The 19,141-nt window shown below is 36.0% G+C and overlaps 1 protein-coding gene across 1 annotated transcript; it reads right to left on the bottom strand.

The window, feature by feature from the left end:
* Positions 1-326: 326 nt before the first annotated feature.
* LOC144448493 (uncharacterized) lies at positions 327-5,595 on the bottom strand. The gene is made up of 3 exons (XM_078138755.1): positions 5,440-5,595; positions 2,722-3,998; positions 327-1,367 (listed from the first exon to the last, which is right to left on the bottom strand). Exons 2-3 carry the CDS (start codon positions 3,932-3,934, stop codon positions 1,285-1,287), a joined length of 1,296 nt encoding a protein of 431 aa, XP_077994881.1. The 5' UTR covers positions 3,935-3,998; positions 5,440-5,595; the 3' UTR covers positions 327-1,284.
* Between the last annotated feature and the right edge of the window lie 13,546 nt (positions 5,596-19,141).

The raw sequence follows: 19,141 nt of genomic DNA, 5'->3' as shown, positions 1-19,141 counted from the left end.
TGATTCTCCCCGACATTTTAAGAAAACAGAGATACATGTGCAATCTATGGCATTCTCATGCTGATCTATCGACTTCGATCCAACATAAACGGTCTACCTAACGTGTGGTGTCAGTTACACGTTTTCATATTTCAACTGCAATGATCAAAAGCCGAAATGACATTATCATGCGGTGGGGGCAGTGATATTTGATTACATGACAATGATGGTATTTTATTAATTTTTTTTTTAAAAGAGCAATGGAAACATATAAACGGTTTTGAATTTCAATTTTAATAACAAGAAAGAGAAAATATGGCAACAATGCTTGAAGTCAAATACATGATAGAAGTTAGGTGTCGTGAGGTGCTTATTTGTTTGTTTATTTATTTATGTTTTTTTCATGTATGGTAAAATGTCAGTACATTTATGGTTATACAGTCTATTACACATTTGGTTGATCGTAGTACAGTTAGTTAGTTTTGTGTTCATTACATTAATTTGTGACACCGCCTTCAAATTGAGGATATTATATCATTTTATCAGTTTGGTTCAAAGATTTTTTGAATGTGAATTAAACAAAATAAAACATGGATACCCTTGTACGTGACAAGAATATCATGGATACTTCAATACATATAATCCATATAAAGATGTGCCATCCGTTCTCATAAGATATTTTGTAATTGTGTTTACAGAATGTAAAATCAACTCTCATTCCATGATAAAGACCAGCGTCATCATTCGGCTACTGTTTGAATATGTGCCAAAATAGGGACGTGTTCAGTAGTATAACTCTCGGCAGCCGGCAGTCGGTTTAACATTTTAGAACAATTAGTGGGAGCATGTATAAACCAGATGTAAACTGAATGTTCTCCCGAAGTATAAGTTGTCAAAAAAAGTTTTAAATGACAAAGCAATTTAATAATAATACTATTTATGCTACTAACCATGGTATACACGTATTCGGCCTAAAATGTAACGTATGCTGTTTCACGCATCTAGTATCCGTCTATGAATCATTCTATATTTAAAACAGTTATTTTTGAGTACATGAGTAATATATTAACAATTATGCAAAATCACCTAATTGATATACATGTGTTTCATAAAGAATATTAATATAGTATACAAGGCTTTGTGTATACTCCTCAACAGCTGTGGAATGATTTACCAAATAAAGTTACACGATGTAACTAACTTGAGATGTTTAAACAGAAATGCAAGACTCATTCCTGTCTACCAATAAATTGATTCATAAAATCGTCAATGTCTTGTGAAAAATTAGAATCTCTTGTATAGTGATTATTCTTCATATTCCTGTTTGGGGCTAAATTCTGGTTTCTTCAGAATCTTCGTCAAGATATCAAAATAACGTGACATCACTTCTATAAGAAAGAACACAGAAAATTCGTTCAATGCTTACGATAAAGTACAGACACTGTATGTCTGGTTATAATCATTACTGTTGTTACAAAATAAATGTATGAAAAGCTTGTTAAATGTATGGAAAGTTCGTTAATTACAAATCATTTCCTGTGTATAAAATTAAACAATTTTACGTATTTCTTATATTTGTAAAAAATTATTCAGTTACAACAATAAATTGGGCTATATTGTTTCACATTGGATTTTCATATAGATAAAAATTATATAGTTATGTTATCATTTGTTATTCATTGAGTAACCATGTGGCCACTTGAACTCAAGAACAGTAACAACAACAACAACAACAACAACAACACCAACACCACCACCAACAAACAACAACAACAACAACAACAACAACAACACAAACAACAACAACAACGGTAGTTTGTTTTTATATATACAACAAACTTGCTGTGTTCGTATAGATTCGTACAAATATAGAGAAAAGAACCATTGGTATGTTAGTGGTTTGTCATCTCTTAGGTAATCAGATACTACAGCGACAATTGAGGTTATGGAGAGCTAAGATCGACATAAACTAAACCTATTCTTGTTTGATGATGTCGAGGTTAATTACACAAATGGGTGATTGAGACGTCTCTGTTGTGTGGATATAAGAATCCTGGTATTCAAGATAGTGTATGTAAACACTGGATGGCCCAAAATGTACAATACAAGATAATGGAGCTCAACTGACACGCTGCTCTACCCTGCTATGGGTATTTTTAAACCAACATATATCATAATTATAGTTTAGTACCAGTCACAACAATAGTTTTAGTTTGTCTCTACCCCCAGTAGCTGAAATTTCGAAGTCACTTTCGTTGTTTAGCAGAAATCAAATTATATTGTAAGCATTAATTACTAATTTGAAGAAAGAAATTTCATTCATGGATACACTTTGGACGCTTAAATCATGTCTGAATGGATAAAACACATGTGCGATGGTTTGTAACTTAGTATACATGAATACACAACAACTGTGTGGAATTTCAGACCAGTTATAGTGTATACTGGTTTTGTGTGTAAGCTATGTTGGCTGTAGTATTCAGTTTTATGAAAATCGTTTCATACTTAAATCGCACTGGATGAGTGAGGTCATTTGTTGGGTTGGTTGAGGTATACGACCAAGCAAACTACATTCACTAATCCTAATGTCATTCATTTTTGTATAATGGAATTTGTGTGGCCACGAATACTGATTAACAGGGAATGCCCTTTGGGCGCTAACATTTATGTAAGCAGTATTTGGAGAAAGAAAATGACACTAACAGCTTTTGGGTATGCAAGCTATATATTGATTCATTTTACCTCTTCTGTTATTGCCGACAATAACCACATTTGCTAAATTAACTCCTCCGTCTGCATAGTCAGGTACATCATCGCCATGATTAAAGACCGGAGATACTTCTGGATGTCTGGCTGCCTCTTCAAAGTCCAATAGGTCTTCTGCCTTTCCAGTGGCAAATGTTATAGCGAACCCAGTCAGACCATGCTTACCATTCCAAACACAGGGCTTTGGTTTTATGCCACTGCCAATATTCAGCAAAGCGACCATTGGATCGCCATTGCCAATACACATTCGATAAAAGGGGATATAGTCTGGAACCAGTCGTGGATTTATTTCCACAACTTTGATATCTCCATTTGGTCTTACAAAGATTTCCATGTTGATAAATTGGTTGTCGAACCCTTTACCAATGGCTTTGCTGATTACAGCATCGTATACTGCCCATAATCTGGTGTGTAGATCCTTATCTGTGGTCTCAAATGGTAGCGTACCACCACTTACTACAGTTGGGTGGCTCTTCAAGTATAAGTTTTCAGATATTTGCCAGTGAAGTATTTCCCCCTGAAAGACGCATCCATCTATGTCTACAATCTTTGCGTCATCAACAAATTCTTCTAGAATAAGGCTGTTCTTCGAAAAGTAGGGATACAGATCTTTGTTTGCATATTTGTCTACAAACCTGGCGCTTATTTGAGTGACGTGGTTCTGAGTATTGTACCACGTGATATGCTCCTTCAAGTCGCTGATCGACGAAATCTTTCTGACACCAAATGATTCTGTTCCTGTGCAAGGTTTTAGGAACGCAGGAACTCCAACCTTTGCTATGGCCTTTTGCATATCTTCTTCGCTGGTATCATCAGCATCTATAATAACGTGCTTGAGAGTTGTCTCCTCCAGGTCTAAATACATACGAGTGTAGTATTTGTGAAATGCCAATAACACTGACTCCATTGATGGTCCAATGATGTGTGGAAACTTTTGCGCGAGGGCAGCATGTACCAGTGCTCCAGCATCCATTAGACTCAGAATGTGCTGTATGTTTTTATCTACAACAACCTTCTCACACATCTTTGTATATTCAAGCAAGTCTAAATGTTCATCTTTGCTTGCTGTCACTTTGTGGAAAGTAAACCTTTCCTTCTCTTCTTCTGATATGCCATCAATTCTTGAAGCATAATGGATGTCTTTTGGTGTTGGACATAATACCATCACTGTAGATTTAGCTGGTGTCATGTCGGCCTTGTGTATGGATCAGTGTGAAATACAAAATTCCCACTCAAGTGACTGCGGAAATAGTCTGTGAACGCAACGAAAAATAGTTTCAATGATTATTTGGGTTCAGTTGACTTTTCAATTTTTCAGCAATGAAACACTGAGCATCCTCAGTTACCGATACGCTCAGAGCGTAGCATTGGAATACATTTTATCGGGAAAACAGAAACCTGCATAACTTGGGTAAACTGCTAGTGGCCGACTATAATGGGATTTCTTCAAGTAGTCAACGAACTTCTAAGGAACCGACCGAATGGATAACAGACATGGGCGACACATCATAGAACAACTTTGAGAAGGAAAGTCAAGGACAATTACTACATGGCTAGGGCAATGTATATTCCCACTAGGGAATGCAGCATTACATTAAAATATATGGACAAGAATGGTAACCATTGGAACATCTTTAATATAGACATACAATTATTTATGCCATGGAGTTAGGATCAAATTTAGAATAGTGTGAATGTAAGTATAAATGTGTACGAACACTTTACATACCCAATGATGACACTGGTAATCAGTAAGTTTGTTAATTGTGTGAATGATTGACAGGTGAAAAGGACAATAAGTGCACAATGTATAAACCTATCAATTTCCAAAGGCAATTTACATTTCAGGAATTAACGTCGGGAAATCAAGGAAACCTTATGAACATGGCACTGATTTGGTTCTCAAAATAAAAGGTTTACACGTTTTTTGTTTATTTTCAACAGGTAGTCATCAACGTATAATATGTCAAAACATTACTGACAGGACTGGGTGACAAAACCGATGAGTTGTATGAACTGCTTAGGCCTACGGCATGTTTATGAGATTGAGGTGACCTTTTGGATCAGGTGAGAGGTAATTAAAAATACACATTTCTTTGTACTAAGGCCGAGAGAAAACAAATTGTGTGGTTCCGATTACGCCCATTTTAGAATAGGCCTAGGTTGGTAGATTTTAAATATTTGATTGACCAAAATCTACTATATAAGTCTTTTTAGTTATGGGTAATGTATGTATTCGTCATGCACGAAAAGGCCTTTAATTCTTTGGTGAAGTTGCATCCCATGCAATGTCCTACCTGAATGAACAACAGATTGTGTGACATGTTCAGTGACGTCAGACGGTTAGTGTGACCTAAACTAGTTGGGATAACATTGTATACTGATAATGCCATGTTTGTCGTGATATCAAGTTTGGAAATTTACCAACACACACACGAAAGCTCAATCTGATTAAAATCCGGAAAAGGCTCGATTCGTTGCAGCGTAATTCCTCTATCATTATATGGAATATTTCGAAAAAGGGCTCAAGTATTTGTCAGCCTAAAGCAGAAGCAGCAAGCGTGAACTCCTTGTTGTTCACGTACTGAATAGTGCTATATCATGCCAAGAGATTCACGCCGATATTTGATACAACTAGATTGTATATATCAAACACATGCCCACACTGTTTTGCAGCGTTTGACTTCTACCTACCTTGTAAGTTGCGTGTTACGAATATCTTAACTACAAAGTAATGTAATTTGTATCTCCGGCAATATACCAGTGCCACCAGTGGTCCTTCTGTTCTTCAGGCCGCCTTTAAAATGTCCGCTGTACTTTTACTGATGACGTCACACACGAGGACGAACCTGGCCGCTTCGATCGTAGGATGGAAATCTGGGATCTAGAAAGTGGTTCTTCAGAAGAGAATACCCAGGAAGTGGCTGGAAAATATGAAAATGATTCATGCAAAATTGTCTTCTATGTGGTGTCATAACTGAGTGTACAGTGTTTCCGTTTACACTAGGGAGTCTAACCTATTCACAACCTTGACATATATTACTTTGGCCTGTTCGGGTACACTCCACTTCACACATTGTCAGCAACGTAGCCTACACGTGGTTAAATGTCGCATCGCATAACTAAATAACGTTATTAAGCTCTTGAGAAACAGTAGGGTCATCATTTACAGTTCGGGCCCCGAAGAAACTATATTTCACAGGGCTTTGTCATCTAGATTCCAATTGTACATCAGATGATGCAAAATTCCTTTCCAGTCTGAATTCTTAGAAAATAGTTTTCCTATGCTACCAGTAACAGTTTAACCAAGTCCCTTGACATGTCCTGATGTTTTCATGTATAGTACAACGAGAAATGATAAACCAGATTAAGCTCGTCTACCTAGTATCTCATTATCAATATCAATTTTACCAGCATGTATAGTAACGTGTAACACCTAACACAAACTTCCAATACATCAGGGCCAATATAAATGGGAAAGGAGGCCCTTTCTCCTACAACAACTTCAGGTAATCAAGGGTTAAACAGTCCATCTTGAAACTTTACTGGTCCTACTATTGAGCCTTTCATTGTGAGGTTCCAGTCACCTGTTTGCATCGTGCATTGACTCACTCTCCATGATTATGGGTTTCACTAATTAGTTACTTATAGATTGAGATGGTAAGGATTTATTGTTGCCTAAACCGCGATGTATCGACGGTCATAGTATAGCCACAGACAAGTAGGCCCTTGTCTGAGGTATAGCCTAACATTTACCAGGACACTATACATAGAACTAGACCTCAATTGATTGATGGTTATTGAATCTGTACCATTACTTTTCTGTTGCTGATCTACTAGCATATGTGAATGTAAGTGAATGTAAGTATTTGGAATCACCTTTAAACAGAAAGTCAACACTCATTCCTGTCCATGTAATAGTTGATTCATAAAATTGTTAAAACTTCATTCAATGTCTTTTCATCATTCTCCACTCATTTTGTGTAAGGCCGTGACACTCTACGCAAATTTGGATTAGTGATACTTATCGGTATCAAGAGATTTTAAGGCTGATTTGATCTTACCTACACATTCACTGCAAATATTACACCCCCAAAATGAATAACATCAGGTGTGTCCCTTTTATAATGGGTCCAGTATGCATTCATCCCAGTATCATGTCCTTCATATCCATTGATGTGGTTGTCGTTCATAGTGGCCGTCATAGAATAGGTGAATGGAATGAATAGCTACCCAAAATAATGCCTTACTTCTAACAAAAGATTTGTACGATATATTCAATGACCTGAGACTGTCTGCATAAGCTATTTTATCTAGGACATCATGATACCCGTAAACTTAACTTGGAAGTGCCTCGTGTACCATTATGTTGAGTTATCAAATATACCCACACCCATATGAAATCTCCATCTCTCATTATCTGGCCGAAGAAGTCTCAATTCGTTTCAATGTAATCCTTCTTTCACTTCATTTTATAGTGGACAGCGTCAATTTGCTTAATGTCCAAGTATATCTGTTAGTGTATATAAAAGTTAGCCTTTGTGTTGCGTTTTGTAGGTCAGGTATTTCCTTTATGAACGACAAGGTCAGGTCACTTGGAAGACCCTACCCATATGCAAATGTTAGGAGTATTATAATAGGTGTGAAAGCACTGGTGCTTAAAATGAAGCGATCGAGCTTCTCAATGGACCAAGGTCAGATTTTAAGAAGATTAAAAAACACACCGAATTTCAGAGTTCAAAGAAAACAAAGTTGTTGACCTTACGAAGTTGATACGTTACAGCATATGCATATTTTATCTACCTGTTCAAATACCTAATCTATATGTTGCAACACAACAAGATTATTTCTTGTGAACCGAATTTAAAACGAAACGCCAATTAAAGCTGATCTGCTTGTGTTTCAGGAAGGACTAATGCTACATTGAGATTCAACCCGACATAAGAATACAAATGTATTTGTACACTCAAATGCATGTCCAACCAGTTCTAAAGAGGTACATCCCAACCTAGATTTGGTATTAAAACCCATATATAATGAATAACCTTTGATAATTAAACTCACCAAGCAAGTTATTCTGGTCTCCCCTCCGCGATGTACATGTGCAAGTGATCCATTTTACAGGCGCTTGTATCACATCGGTTGTGGTTTTAATAGTGACGTCACATATAGGAACAAACTAGGCTACTTCGATTGTAGCGTGTACACCCAGATTCTAGAAAGTGGAAGTCTCGGGAAGTGGAAAATTATGGAAAAATAAATGAAATAAATGAAACATTCGATACAATACTTTCCTCAGTGTTTTGCTGGTGCCATTGTAGAGAGTGCAGTGTTTCCATTTGTTCTAGGGAGTCCAATCTATTCATATCCATCCATCCATACATTACGTTTGCCTTCAACGGTTCATTTGAAGTTCAATGTTATGTAGTCCACATACATGACACAGTGTTGACTATCGCCTGACTCCATAACATTACACAATTTCACATTTGAACTGTAATGATCATAAGCCGAAATTACACGTATCCTGATGTGGGGCAGTAACATTTAATTACATGACAATGATGAAATTTTATTTTAAAACATTTTAAAGGTACAAACAAAAAAATATTAATGATTTTGAAAATCAACTTTATTAATAACAAGCTATGCTAAAATGTCAGTACATTTATTGTTAGGTAGTCTATTACAAATTTGATTGATCATAGTACAGGTATGGTTAGTTTTCTGATCCTTACATTAATCTGTGACACAGTCTTCAAATTTGGTTTGGTTCAAAGATATTTTGAATGTGAATTTAACAAAAACAGGGATTGACATGAAGATGTGCCCTCCGTTCTCATTGGATATTTTGTAATTGTATTATAGAACGCAATGTCTCCTCCTAATTCCATGATAAGGACCAGCACCACCATTCGGCTACTCTTTGAATATGTAGGGACGAGTTCAGTAACACAGTGCTTAAACAGTCCGTTTAGCAGTTTTAAAGAATTAGCGGGAGTATATATATGATACTGTATTTCAATTGCGACTTGGAACAATGAAAAGCAAATTAGCATATATAAACCAGATATGAATTGAAATTTCTCCCGAAGTATAAGTTCTCAATAAAAACGTTTTACATGACAAACCCATTTAATAATAATATTAATAATATTATTAATGCTACCAAATATGGTATACACGCACTCAGACTAAAATGTATCGTATAATGTTTCACTCATGTAGTATTCGTCTATGAATTATTCTATCATTAAAACAGTTATTTTTTGAGTACATGAATAATATCTTAGTTATGCAAAATCACCTAATTAATATACATGTGTTTCATAAAGAATACTAATAGAGGATACAAGGCTTTGTGTATACTCCCTAACAGCTGTGGAATGATTTACCGAATGAAGTTAGTTACACGATGTAACTACATTTAGATGTTTAAACAAAAATGCAAGACTCATTCCAGACCTGTCTACCAATAAATTGATTCGTAAAATCGCTAAAACTTCAATGTCTTGTGAAAAGTTAGAATCTCTTGTATAGTGATATAACAGGGCACTTATTCATCATATTCTTGTTTGGGACTAAATTCTGGTTTCTTCAGAATCTTCTTCAAGATATCAATATAACGCGTCATCAATTCTGTAAAAAAGTACATAGAAGACTCGTTCAATGCTTACGATAAAGTACAGACACTGTATGTCTGGTTATCATCATTACTGTTGTTACAGTATAAATGCATGAAGAGTTCTTCTGTTACGAATCATTTCTTGTGTATAGAATCAACGCAATCATTATATTTGTAAAGAAATGATTCGGTTACACCATTAAATTAGGCTATAATATTTCACATCGGATTGTCATGTAGATAAGCATCCGAAAATTGTTATAATTGAGTATCTAAAATTAATACGTCTTTTCAAGAATATTTCCACTTAAACTCAATAACAACAACAACGACAACAACAACAACAACAACAACAACAACAACAACAACAACAACAACAACGACGACAACAACAACAGTATTTTCATATTGTTAAACAAGCTTGATGTGTCCATATAGATCCCTGGAAATAGATATTTGGTATGTTTGTGGTGTGTCATTTATTTTATAATCAAATACTACAGTGACAATTGAGATTTGGGATTGCTAAAATCGACATTAACTCAAACATTCCTTGTTTGATGAAGTTGTGGTAGATTGCATAAATGGGTGAATCCTGTTAATCTAGATAGAGCATGCAAACAGTGGAAGAGTCAAAATGTACATATGCGATAGTAGAGGTCAACAGACACGCTACCCTGCTATACATCATATAGTTTATCAACAGTTACAACAACAGTTTTAGTTTGTGTCTAAAACAGTAAGCCAAACCTTGATTACCACTGTCTTTTTTAGCAGAAATCTGAATAAATTTGAAGGAAGTGATTTAATTTATGGATACAACTTTGACACTTAAATCATCTGTGTGAATGGTTAGAGTACATTGGTTTGTAACTTATATGAATGATCTTCATACACAGCAATTTTGTCGAATCTTAGACCAGTTATAGTGTATAGTGGTTTTGTGTGTAAGCTATATTAGCTGTAGTATTCAGTTTTATGAAGATCGTTTCATACTTAAATCGCACTGGATGAGTGAAGTCATTTGTTGGGTTGGTTGAGGTATACGACCAAGCAAACTACATTCACTAATCCTAATGTCATTCATTTTTATATGGAATTTGTGTGGCCACGAATACTGCTTAAAAGGGAATGAATGCCCTTTGGGAGCTAACATTTATGTAAGCAGTATTTGGAGAAAGAAAATGACACTAACAGCTTTTGGGTATGCAAGCTATATATTGATTCATTTTACCTCTTCTGTTCTTGCCGACAATAATCACATCTGCTAAGTTAACTCCTCCGACTCCATAGTTAGGTACATCATCGCCATGATTAAAGACAGGCGATACTTCTGGATGTTTGGCTGCCTCTTCGAAGTCCAATAGGTCTTCTGCCTTTCCTGTGGCAAATGTTATAGCGAACCCAACCAGACCGTGTTTACCATTCCAAACACAGGGCTTTGGTTTTATGCCACTGTTTATGTTCAGCATAGCAACTATTTGGTCGGCATTGCCATGATCAATACACATGCGATAAATGGGGATGCAGTCGGGAACCATTCGTGGATTTATTTCCACAACTTTGATATCTCCATTTGGTCTTACAAAGGTCTCTATGTTGATAAATTGGTTGTCGAATCCTTTGCTAATGGCTTTGCTGATTACAGCATCGTATACTGCCCATAACCTGGCATGTATATCCTTATCTGTGGTCTGAAGTGGTAGCATACCACCAAGAAGCATTGATGGATGACTCTTCGAGTATAAGTTTTCTATTATTTGCCAGTGAAGTATTTCCCCCTGGAAAACGCATCCCTCAATAGTGACAATTTTCGCTTCACCAATGAATTCTTCCAGAATAAGACTGCTCTTCGAGAGATGGGGATGTAAATCTCTGTTTCCAAATTTGTCTACAAACCTGGAACCAATTTGAGTGTCGTGATTCTGGGTATTGTACCACGTGATATGCTCCTTCATGTCGCCAATCGAATAAATCTTTCTGACACCAAATGAAGCGGTTCCACTGCAGGGTTTGAGAAACGCAGGAACTCCAACCTCTGTTAAGGCCTTTTCCATATGTTCTTGGTTGGTATCATCAGCATGTAGAATGGCGTGTTTTAGTGTGTTCTCCTCCAGGTCTAAATACATACGAGTGTAGTATTTGTGAAATGCCAGTAACACTGAGTCCATCGATGGTCCAACGATATGTGGAAACTTTTGTGCGAGGGCAGCATGTACCAGTGCACCAACATCCGATAGACTCAAAATCTGTTGTATGTTTTTATCCACAACAACCTTCTCACATATCTCTATGTATTCCAGCAAGTCTAAACGTCCATCTTTGCTTGCTGTCACTTTGTGAAAGGTAAACCTTTCCTTCTCTTCTTCTGATATGCCATCAATCCTTGAAGCATGATGGATGTCTCTGGGGTTTGGACATAATACCATCACTGTCGATTTAGCTGGTTTCATATCGATGTTTTTTATGGATCCGTGTCAAATAAGAAAATCTGACTCACGTGACTGCGGAAATATTCTGTGAACGCAACGAAATAGTTTTGATGATTATTTGGGTTCAGTTGACTGTTCAATACTTTCAGCGTTCAAACACTGAGCATCCTCAGTAGGTGTGGAATACCTGGTATCAGGAAAACAGAAACCCGCCTAACTTGGTAAGCTGCTAGTGGCCTATTATAGTGTAATTTCGTCAAGTAATCAACGAACTACTAAGGAACCGATCGAATGGATAACAGACATATTACAACTTTCTGAAGGAAAGTCAAGGACAATTTTACATGGACAGGGTAATGTATATTCACATTAGGGAATGCAGCATTGAATTAAAATATATGAAAAAGAATGGGAACCAGCGGAACGTCTTTACTGTAGATATACAATTATTTATGCAATGGAGTTCAGGTCAGATTTAGAATAGAGTGATAGTAAGCATAAACATAATATACGAAAACACCACATAACTAATGATGACACTGGTAATCAGTAAATTTGTTGTGTGAATCATTGGCAGGTGAAAGGGACAATCAGGGTGCTATGTATAAACCTCTCAATTTCCCACGGAAATTTACATTGAAGTATTAACATCTGGAATTCAAATACAACATGGCATTGCTTTGGTTCTCAAAAGGTTTTCACATGTCTTTCTTCATTCATTCAGGTAGTCATCAACATATAATTTTTAGTCAAAAAAAGTACTGACGATAAATCTATTGGGCTATGAACTGTTTGGGCCTACGACATGTTGACAAGGTTGATGTGATCTTACGACCAGGTTGCGGGTATAAAATAACAACACTTCTTTGTACTGAGGCCTAAAGAAAAAAATTTTGTGGTTCATATTGAGCTTAATTTTAGAATAGGTGGGGTAGATAGATTCTAAATATTCCAATATCCAAAATCCACTAGATAAGCCTTTTTAGTTACGGGTACTGTATGTATTCCTCGCTGAAATCCATGCATTAAAGGGGGTTCATGTCATTTCGTGAAGTTGTTCAATAGCGATCCCATGCAATGTCCTACCTGTATTAACAAAAGATTGTGTCACACAGTCAGTGACCTCAGACAGTTAGTCTGACCTGAATTATTTAGGATAACATTATATGCTGGTATTGCCATGTTAGTTATGATATCAAGTTTGCAAATTTACCAACACACATACGAAAGCTCAATCTGATTTAAGTCCAGAGAAGCTCGATTCGTTTCAGCCTAATCCCTCTATCGTTATATGGGATATTTGTAAAGTAGTCTTGCCATGACATCACAAAATCGGTGGTCTACGTGGGACCGGAAATACCCGAAAACTCTCGAAATAAATCCGACGGGAACTGAGTTACTGAAAAAAGGTGAAGGTGTTTGCAGAGGTTTTTCGAAGTTTTAAAACGACAATACGTTTTACGAACATGTCGTCTAGGAAAATATGAAAGTGAATGTAAGTATTTGGAATCACCTCTAAACAGAAAGTCAACACTCATTTCTGTCCATGTAATAGTTGATTCATAAAATTGTTAAAACTTCATTCAATGTCTTTTCATCATTCTCCACTCATCTTGCGTAAGGCCGTGACACAAATTTGGATTAGTGATACCTATCAGTATCAAGAGATTTTAAGGCTGATTTGGTCTTACCTACACATTCACTGCAACTATTACACCCCCAAAATGAATAACATCAGCTGTGCCCCTTTTATAATGGGTCCAGTATGCATTCATCCCAGTATCATGTCCTTTATATCCATTGACGTGGTTGTTGTTTATAGTGACTGTCATAAAATAGGTGAATGGAATGAATAGCTACCCAAAATAATGCCCTACTTCTAACAAAAGATTTGTACGATATATTCAATGACCTGAGACTGTCTGCATAATCTATTTTATCTAGGACATCATGATACCCGTAAACTTAACTTGGAAGTGCCTCGTGTACCATTATGTTGAGTTATCAAATATACCCACACCCATATGAAATCTCCATCTCTCATTATTTGGCCGAAGAAGTCTCAATTCGTTTCAATGTAATCCTTCTTTCACTTCATTTTATAGTGGACAGTGTCAATTTGCTTAATGTCGCAGTATATCTGTTAGTGTATATAAAAGTTAGCCTTTGTGTTGCGTTTTCTAGGTCAGGCATTTCCTTTATGAACGACAAGGTCAGGAGGTCACTTGAAATACCCTACCCATATGCAAATGTAAGGAGTATTATAATAGGTGTGAAAGCACTGGTGCTTAAAATGAAGCGATCGAGCTTTCTCAATGGACCAAGGTCAGATTTTAAGAAGATTAAAAAACACACCGAATTTCAGAGTTGAAAGAAAACAAAGTTGTTGACCTTACGAAGTTGATACGTTACAGCATATGCATATTTTATCTTCCTGTTCAAATACCTAATCTATATGTTGCAACACAACAAGATTATTTCTTGTGAATCGAATTTAAAACGAAACGCTAATTAAACCTGATCTGCTTGTGTTTCAGGAAGGAATAATGCTACATTGAGATTCAACCCGACATTACAATTAATGTATTTGTACACTCAAAGGCATGTCCAACCAGTTCTAAAGAGGTCCATTCCAACCTAGATTTGGTATTAAAAACCATATATAATGAATAACCTTTGATAATTAAACTCACCAAGCAAGTTATTCTGGTCTCCCCTCCGCGATCTACATGTGCAAGTGATCCTTTTTACAGGCGCTTGTATCACATCGGTTGTTGGTTTTAATGGTGACGTCACATATAAGAACAAACTAGGCCACTTCGATTGTAGCGTGTACACCCAGATTCTAGAAAGTGGAAGTCTAGGGAAGTGGAAAATCATGGCAAAATAAATGAAATATATGAAACATTTGATACAATACTTTCCTCAGTGTTTTATTGGTGTCATTGTTGCGAGTGCAGTGTTTCTATTTATGCTAGGGAGTCCAATCTATTCAAATCCATACATTACGTTTGCCTTCAACGGTTCATTTGAAGCAGAGCCCATCATAAACAAGCAAATGACATCTGCCCCACACACACTTGCTCCAAAGTACTAAATAAAAAGAATAGTAACTGCTATAAATATAATAGTAGACTGAGTGACAGGTTTAATATTGTTGAGAATAAAAAAATCGCATAGTCGCACCATTTTAGATACGCTGTACTGACCAGAAAAAACCACACACACACACACACACACACACACACACACACACACACACACACACACACACACACACACACACACAGCGCATTCAACAATTAATGGGATTAGATTTGAAAGGGTAAAGAAACCTAACATATGTGTTGTCAGTTACATGTTTTCACATTTGAACTGTAATGATCATAAGCCGAAATTACACGTATCATGATGTGGGGCAGTAAAATTTAATTACATGGCAATGATGGTATTTTATTTTAAAACATTTTAAAAGTACAAACAAAAGCATATTAATGATTTTGAAAATGAACTTTATTAATAACAAGATATGCTGAAATGTCAGTACATTTATTGTTAGGCAGTCTATTACAAATTTGATTGATCATAGTACAATTATGGTTAGTTTTCTGATCCTTACATTAATCTGTGACACAGTCTTCAAATTTGGTTTGGTTCAAAGATATTTTGAATGTGAATTCAACAAAAACATGGATTGACATGAAGATGGGCCCTCCGTTCTCATTGGATATTTTGTAATTGTATTATAGAATGCAAAGACGCCCCTAATTCCATGATAAGGACCAGCGCCACCATTCGGCTACTCTTTGAATATGTGCCATTTATGGCTGACACTCACACATCCTAAACAGCAAGTATCTTTACAGATACGCAAAAGACCACATTTGTGGCAAAATTGGCCATGTCACCATGGCAGTTTTAATGTCCAACAATATCTCAGAAAATACAACAGCAAAGACTTTCCTCACCCAGAAAAATCCCTTATTCGGTAGGATAATCACTATCAGCCAACCCACTTTACAATAATCAGATAAAGTTAAAGGTTACAGTTGGCCAAAGATCAGGTTGAAAAGGATAGTATTTTACTGTGTTTCAGGTCAAAGGGCACTGAAACACAGTTGTACAAATTAGACATATGTATGAGTGACAAAGTTCAAGATACTTCTGACTTTACATTGGTTAGGAAATGTTTACCTTGGAGTGAGGAAAGCCTTATTAGCCTAAAATTCTTTACCTTGCCTACAGGTCCGAAGTTGCCGAGTTTTTCCAAATGCCGCCACCCCCTCAAGGCGAAAATACCTAATGCTTTCGTCTACCACCAGAGGGCGTCATCCATAAAATAGATTAATACTTAATCTTCCTATTCGGGACGAGTTCAGTAACGTATTGCTTAAACAGTTTGTTTAGCAGTTTTAAAGATTAGCGGGGGCATATATGATACTGTTTTTCCAAATTAGCATGTATAAACCAGATATGTATTGTAAGTACTCTCCAAGTATAAGTTCTCAATAAAAACGTTTTACATGACAAACTCATTTAATTATAATATTTATGCTACCAAATATGGTATACACGCACTCAGACTAAAATGTACCGTAAAATGTTTCACTCATGTAGTATTCGTCTATGAATTATTCTATCATTAAAACAGTTATTTTTTGAGTATCTTAATAATTATGCAAAATCCCCTAATTAATATACATGTGTTTCATAAAGAATACTAATAGAGGATACAAGGCTAAGTATAAGTTCTCAATAAAAAAGGTTTTACATGACAAACTCATTTAATACTACTACTACTATTTATGCTGCTATAACTATGGTATACACGCATTTCGACTAAAATGTATCGTTTAATGTTTCACTCATGTAGTATGAATTATTCTATCTTTTAAAGAGTTATGTTTGAATGCATGAATGATATTTTAATAATTATGCAAAATCACCTAATTAATATACATGTGTTTCATAAAGAATGTAAAAGAGGATACAAGGCTTTGTGTATACACCTCCACAGCTGTGGAATGATTTACCAAATAAAGTTACACGATGTAACTACATTGAGATGTTTAAACAGAAATGCAAGACTCATTCCAGACCTGTCTGCCAATAAATTACTTCATAAAATCGTTAAAACTTCAATGTCGTGTGAAAATTTAGAATCTGCTGTATAGTGATATAACATGGTAATTATTCTTCATATTCTTGTTTGGGGCTTAATTCTGGTTTCTTCAGAATCTTACTCAAGATATCAAAATAACGCGTCATCACCTCTGTAAAAAAGAACAAAGAAAAACTTGTTTAGTACTTAAAATAAAGTACAAATGGCACAATGTCTGTGTGATCATTACTGTTACATAATTAATTTAAAATAAATGGCTATATTAATTAGGAATGTGTACTTATTTCATTGTTTTTCTGCAAGTCTGTGTATGTAGCTCAATATATACAAAAAGTAAACTGCGTGAAAGGCTTGTTTATTATAAATCACTTCCTGTACGTAGAATAAAAACCTTTTACCATGTTTTGAGGTTTAAAAAAAATATTAATCTATTAAAATACACACAGACTTATGTTATTTTGTATTACACGTAGGAAAACATCGTGAAGTTGTTTTGGTAACTGAAAATCCAAATTAGTACCAATTTTTATCCGTATGGCAACCTTATATGAACCACAAAAACAATCATTTGTCTGTTTCCGACAAGCTGTAAAAACGAAACATCCATTGGTATGTTGATTATGTTACATCCTTAATATTAGTTGGTCAGATAGTTAAGAAGTAAAAATCAGATTAGATTGTGTGTATTGATAATGAATATCAAGGATGAAATCTAATCCAGGGCAACAATATAAGGATTATGTCATCCATATGATTGTATGGATAGAGTACATATGTAATGTTTTTGTTTACCTTTTCTGCTAGTGCCTGCAATATTCACGAATGCTAAATTAGCACCTGCATCTCCACAGTTAGGTACATCATCGCCATGATTAAAGACAGGAGATACTTCTGGATGTCTGGCTGCCTCTTCAAAATTCAATAGGTCTTCTGCCTTTCCAGTGGCAAATGTTGTTACATAACCATTCAGACCGTGCTTACCATTCCAAACACATTGTTTTGGTTTTATGCCACTGTTCATGCTTAGCAAAGCTACCATGGGATCGCCATTTTGAATACACATACGATAAATGGGGATGGACTGTGAAAACATTCGAGGATTAACTTCAAGAAGCTTGATATCTCCATTTGGTTTTACAAAGACTTCTATATTGATAAATTGGTTGTCAAATCCTTTACCAATGGCTTTGCCGATTATCGAGTCATATAATTCCCATAATCTGGCATCAAGAGCCTCATTCACAGTCTGAAATGGTAGCATTACACCAATTAGTGCAGATGAAGGTCTCTTCGAGTATAAGTTTTCTGTTATTTGCCAGTGAAGTATTTCTCCCTCAAAGACGCATCCATCCATGGTGACAGTTTGTGCCTCATCCACGAATTCTTCTAGAAGGAGACTGTTCTTCGAAAAGTGAGGATATACATCTTTGTTTGTGTACTTGTCTACAAATCTCGAGCTCGTTTGAGTGATGTGCTTCTGGGTATTGTACCACGTGATATGCTCCTTCATGTCGCTGATCAATGAAATCTTTCTGACACCAAATGAAGCGGTTCCAGTGCAAGGTTTTAAAAACCCAGGAACTCCAACCTTTGCCAAGGCCTTTTCCATAGTCTCTTTGCTGGTATCATCAGCATCTATAATAACGTGTTTTAGAGTAGTCTCCTCCAGGTCCAAATACATACGAGTGTAGTATTTGTGGAATGCTAGTAACATTGACTCCATCGATGGTCCAATGATATGTGGAAACTTTTGTGCGAGGGCAGCATGTACCAGTGCACCAGCATACGTTAGACTCAAAATCTGTTGTATGTTTTTATCTACAACAACCTTCTCACACATATCTGTGTATTCAAGCAAATCTAAACGTTCATCTTTGCTTGCTGTCACTCTGTGAAAGGTAAACCTTTCCTTCTCTTCTTCTGATATGCCATCAATTCTTGAAGCATGATAAGTGTCTCTAGGTGTTGGACATAATACCATCATTGTTGATTTAGCTGGTTTCATGTCGGCCTTGTTTATGGATCAGTGTCAAATAAGAAAATCTCACTCAAGTGACTGCGGAAATATTCTGTGAACAGAACGAAATAGTTTTTATGATTATTTGGGTTCAGTTGACTTTTCAAAACTTCAGCGATCAAAGACTGAGCATCGTCAGTTACCGATACTCTCAGAGCGTAGCAGTGGCATGCCTGTTATCAGGAAAATAGGAACCCCCG

Source organism: Glandiceps talaboti, chromosome 17 (genome assembly GCF_964340395.1).
Source record: "Glandiceps talaboti chromosome 17, keGlaTala1.1, whole genome shotgun sequence".
Lineage (NCBI taxonomy): Eukaryota > Metazoa > Hemichordata > Enteropneusta > Spengelidae > Glandiceps > Glandiceps talaboti.
Note: the sequence above shows the minus strand (reverse complement) of the source record. Positions and strands in the feature narration are given on the sequence as shown.

Bases quoted from the DNA above. Each gene is read 5' to 3' on its own strand.
- LOC144448493 (XM_078138755.1), bottom strand. From the start codon at position 3,934: ATGACACCAGCTAAATCTACAGTGATGGTATTATGTCCAACACCAAAA. The intron at 1,368-2,721 runs GTAAAATGAATC...TCTTTCTTATAG, and splicing joins TGTCGGCAATAACAGAAGAG to AAGTGATGTCACGTTATTTT.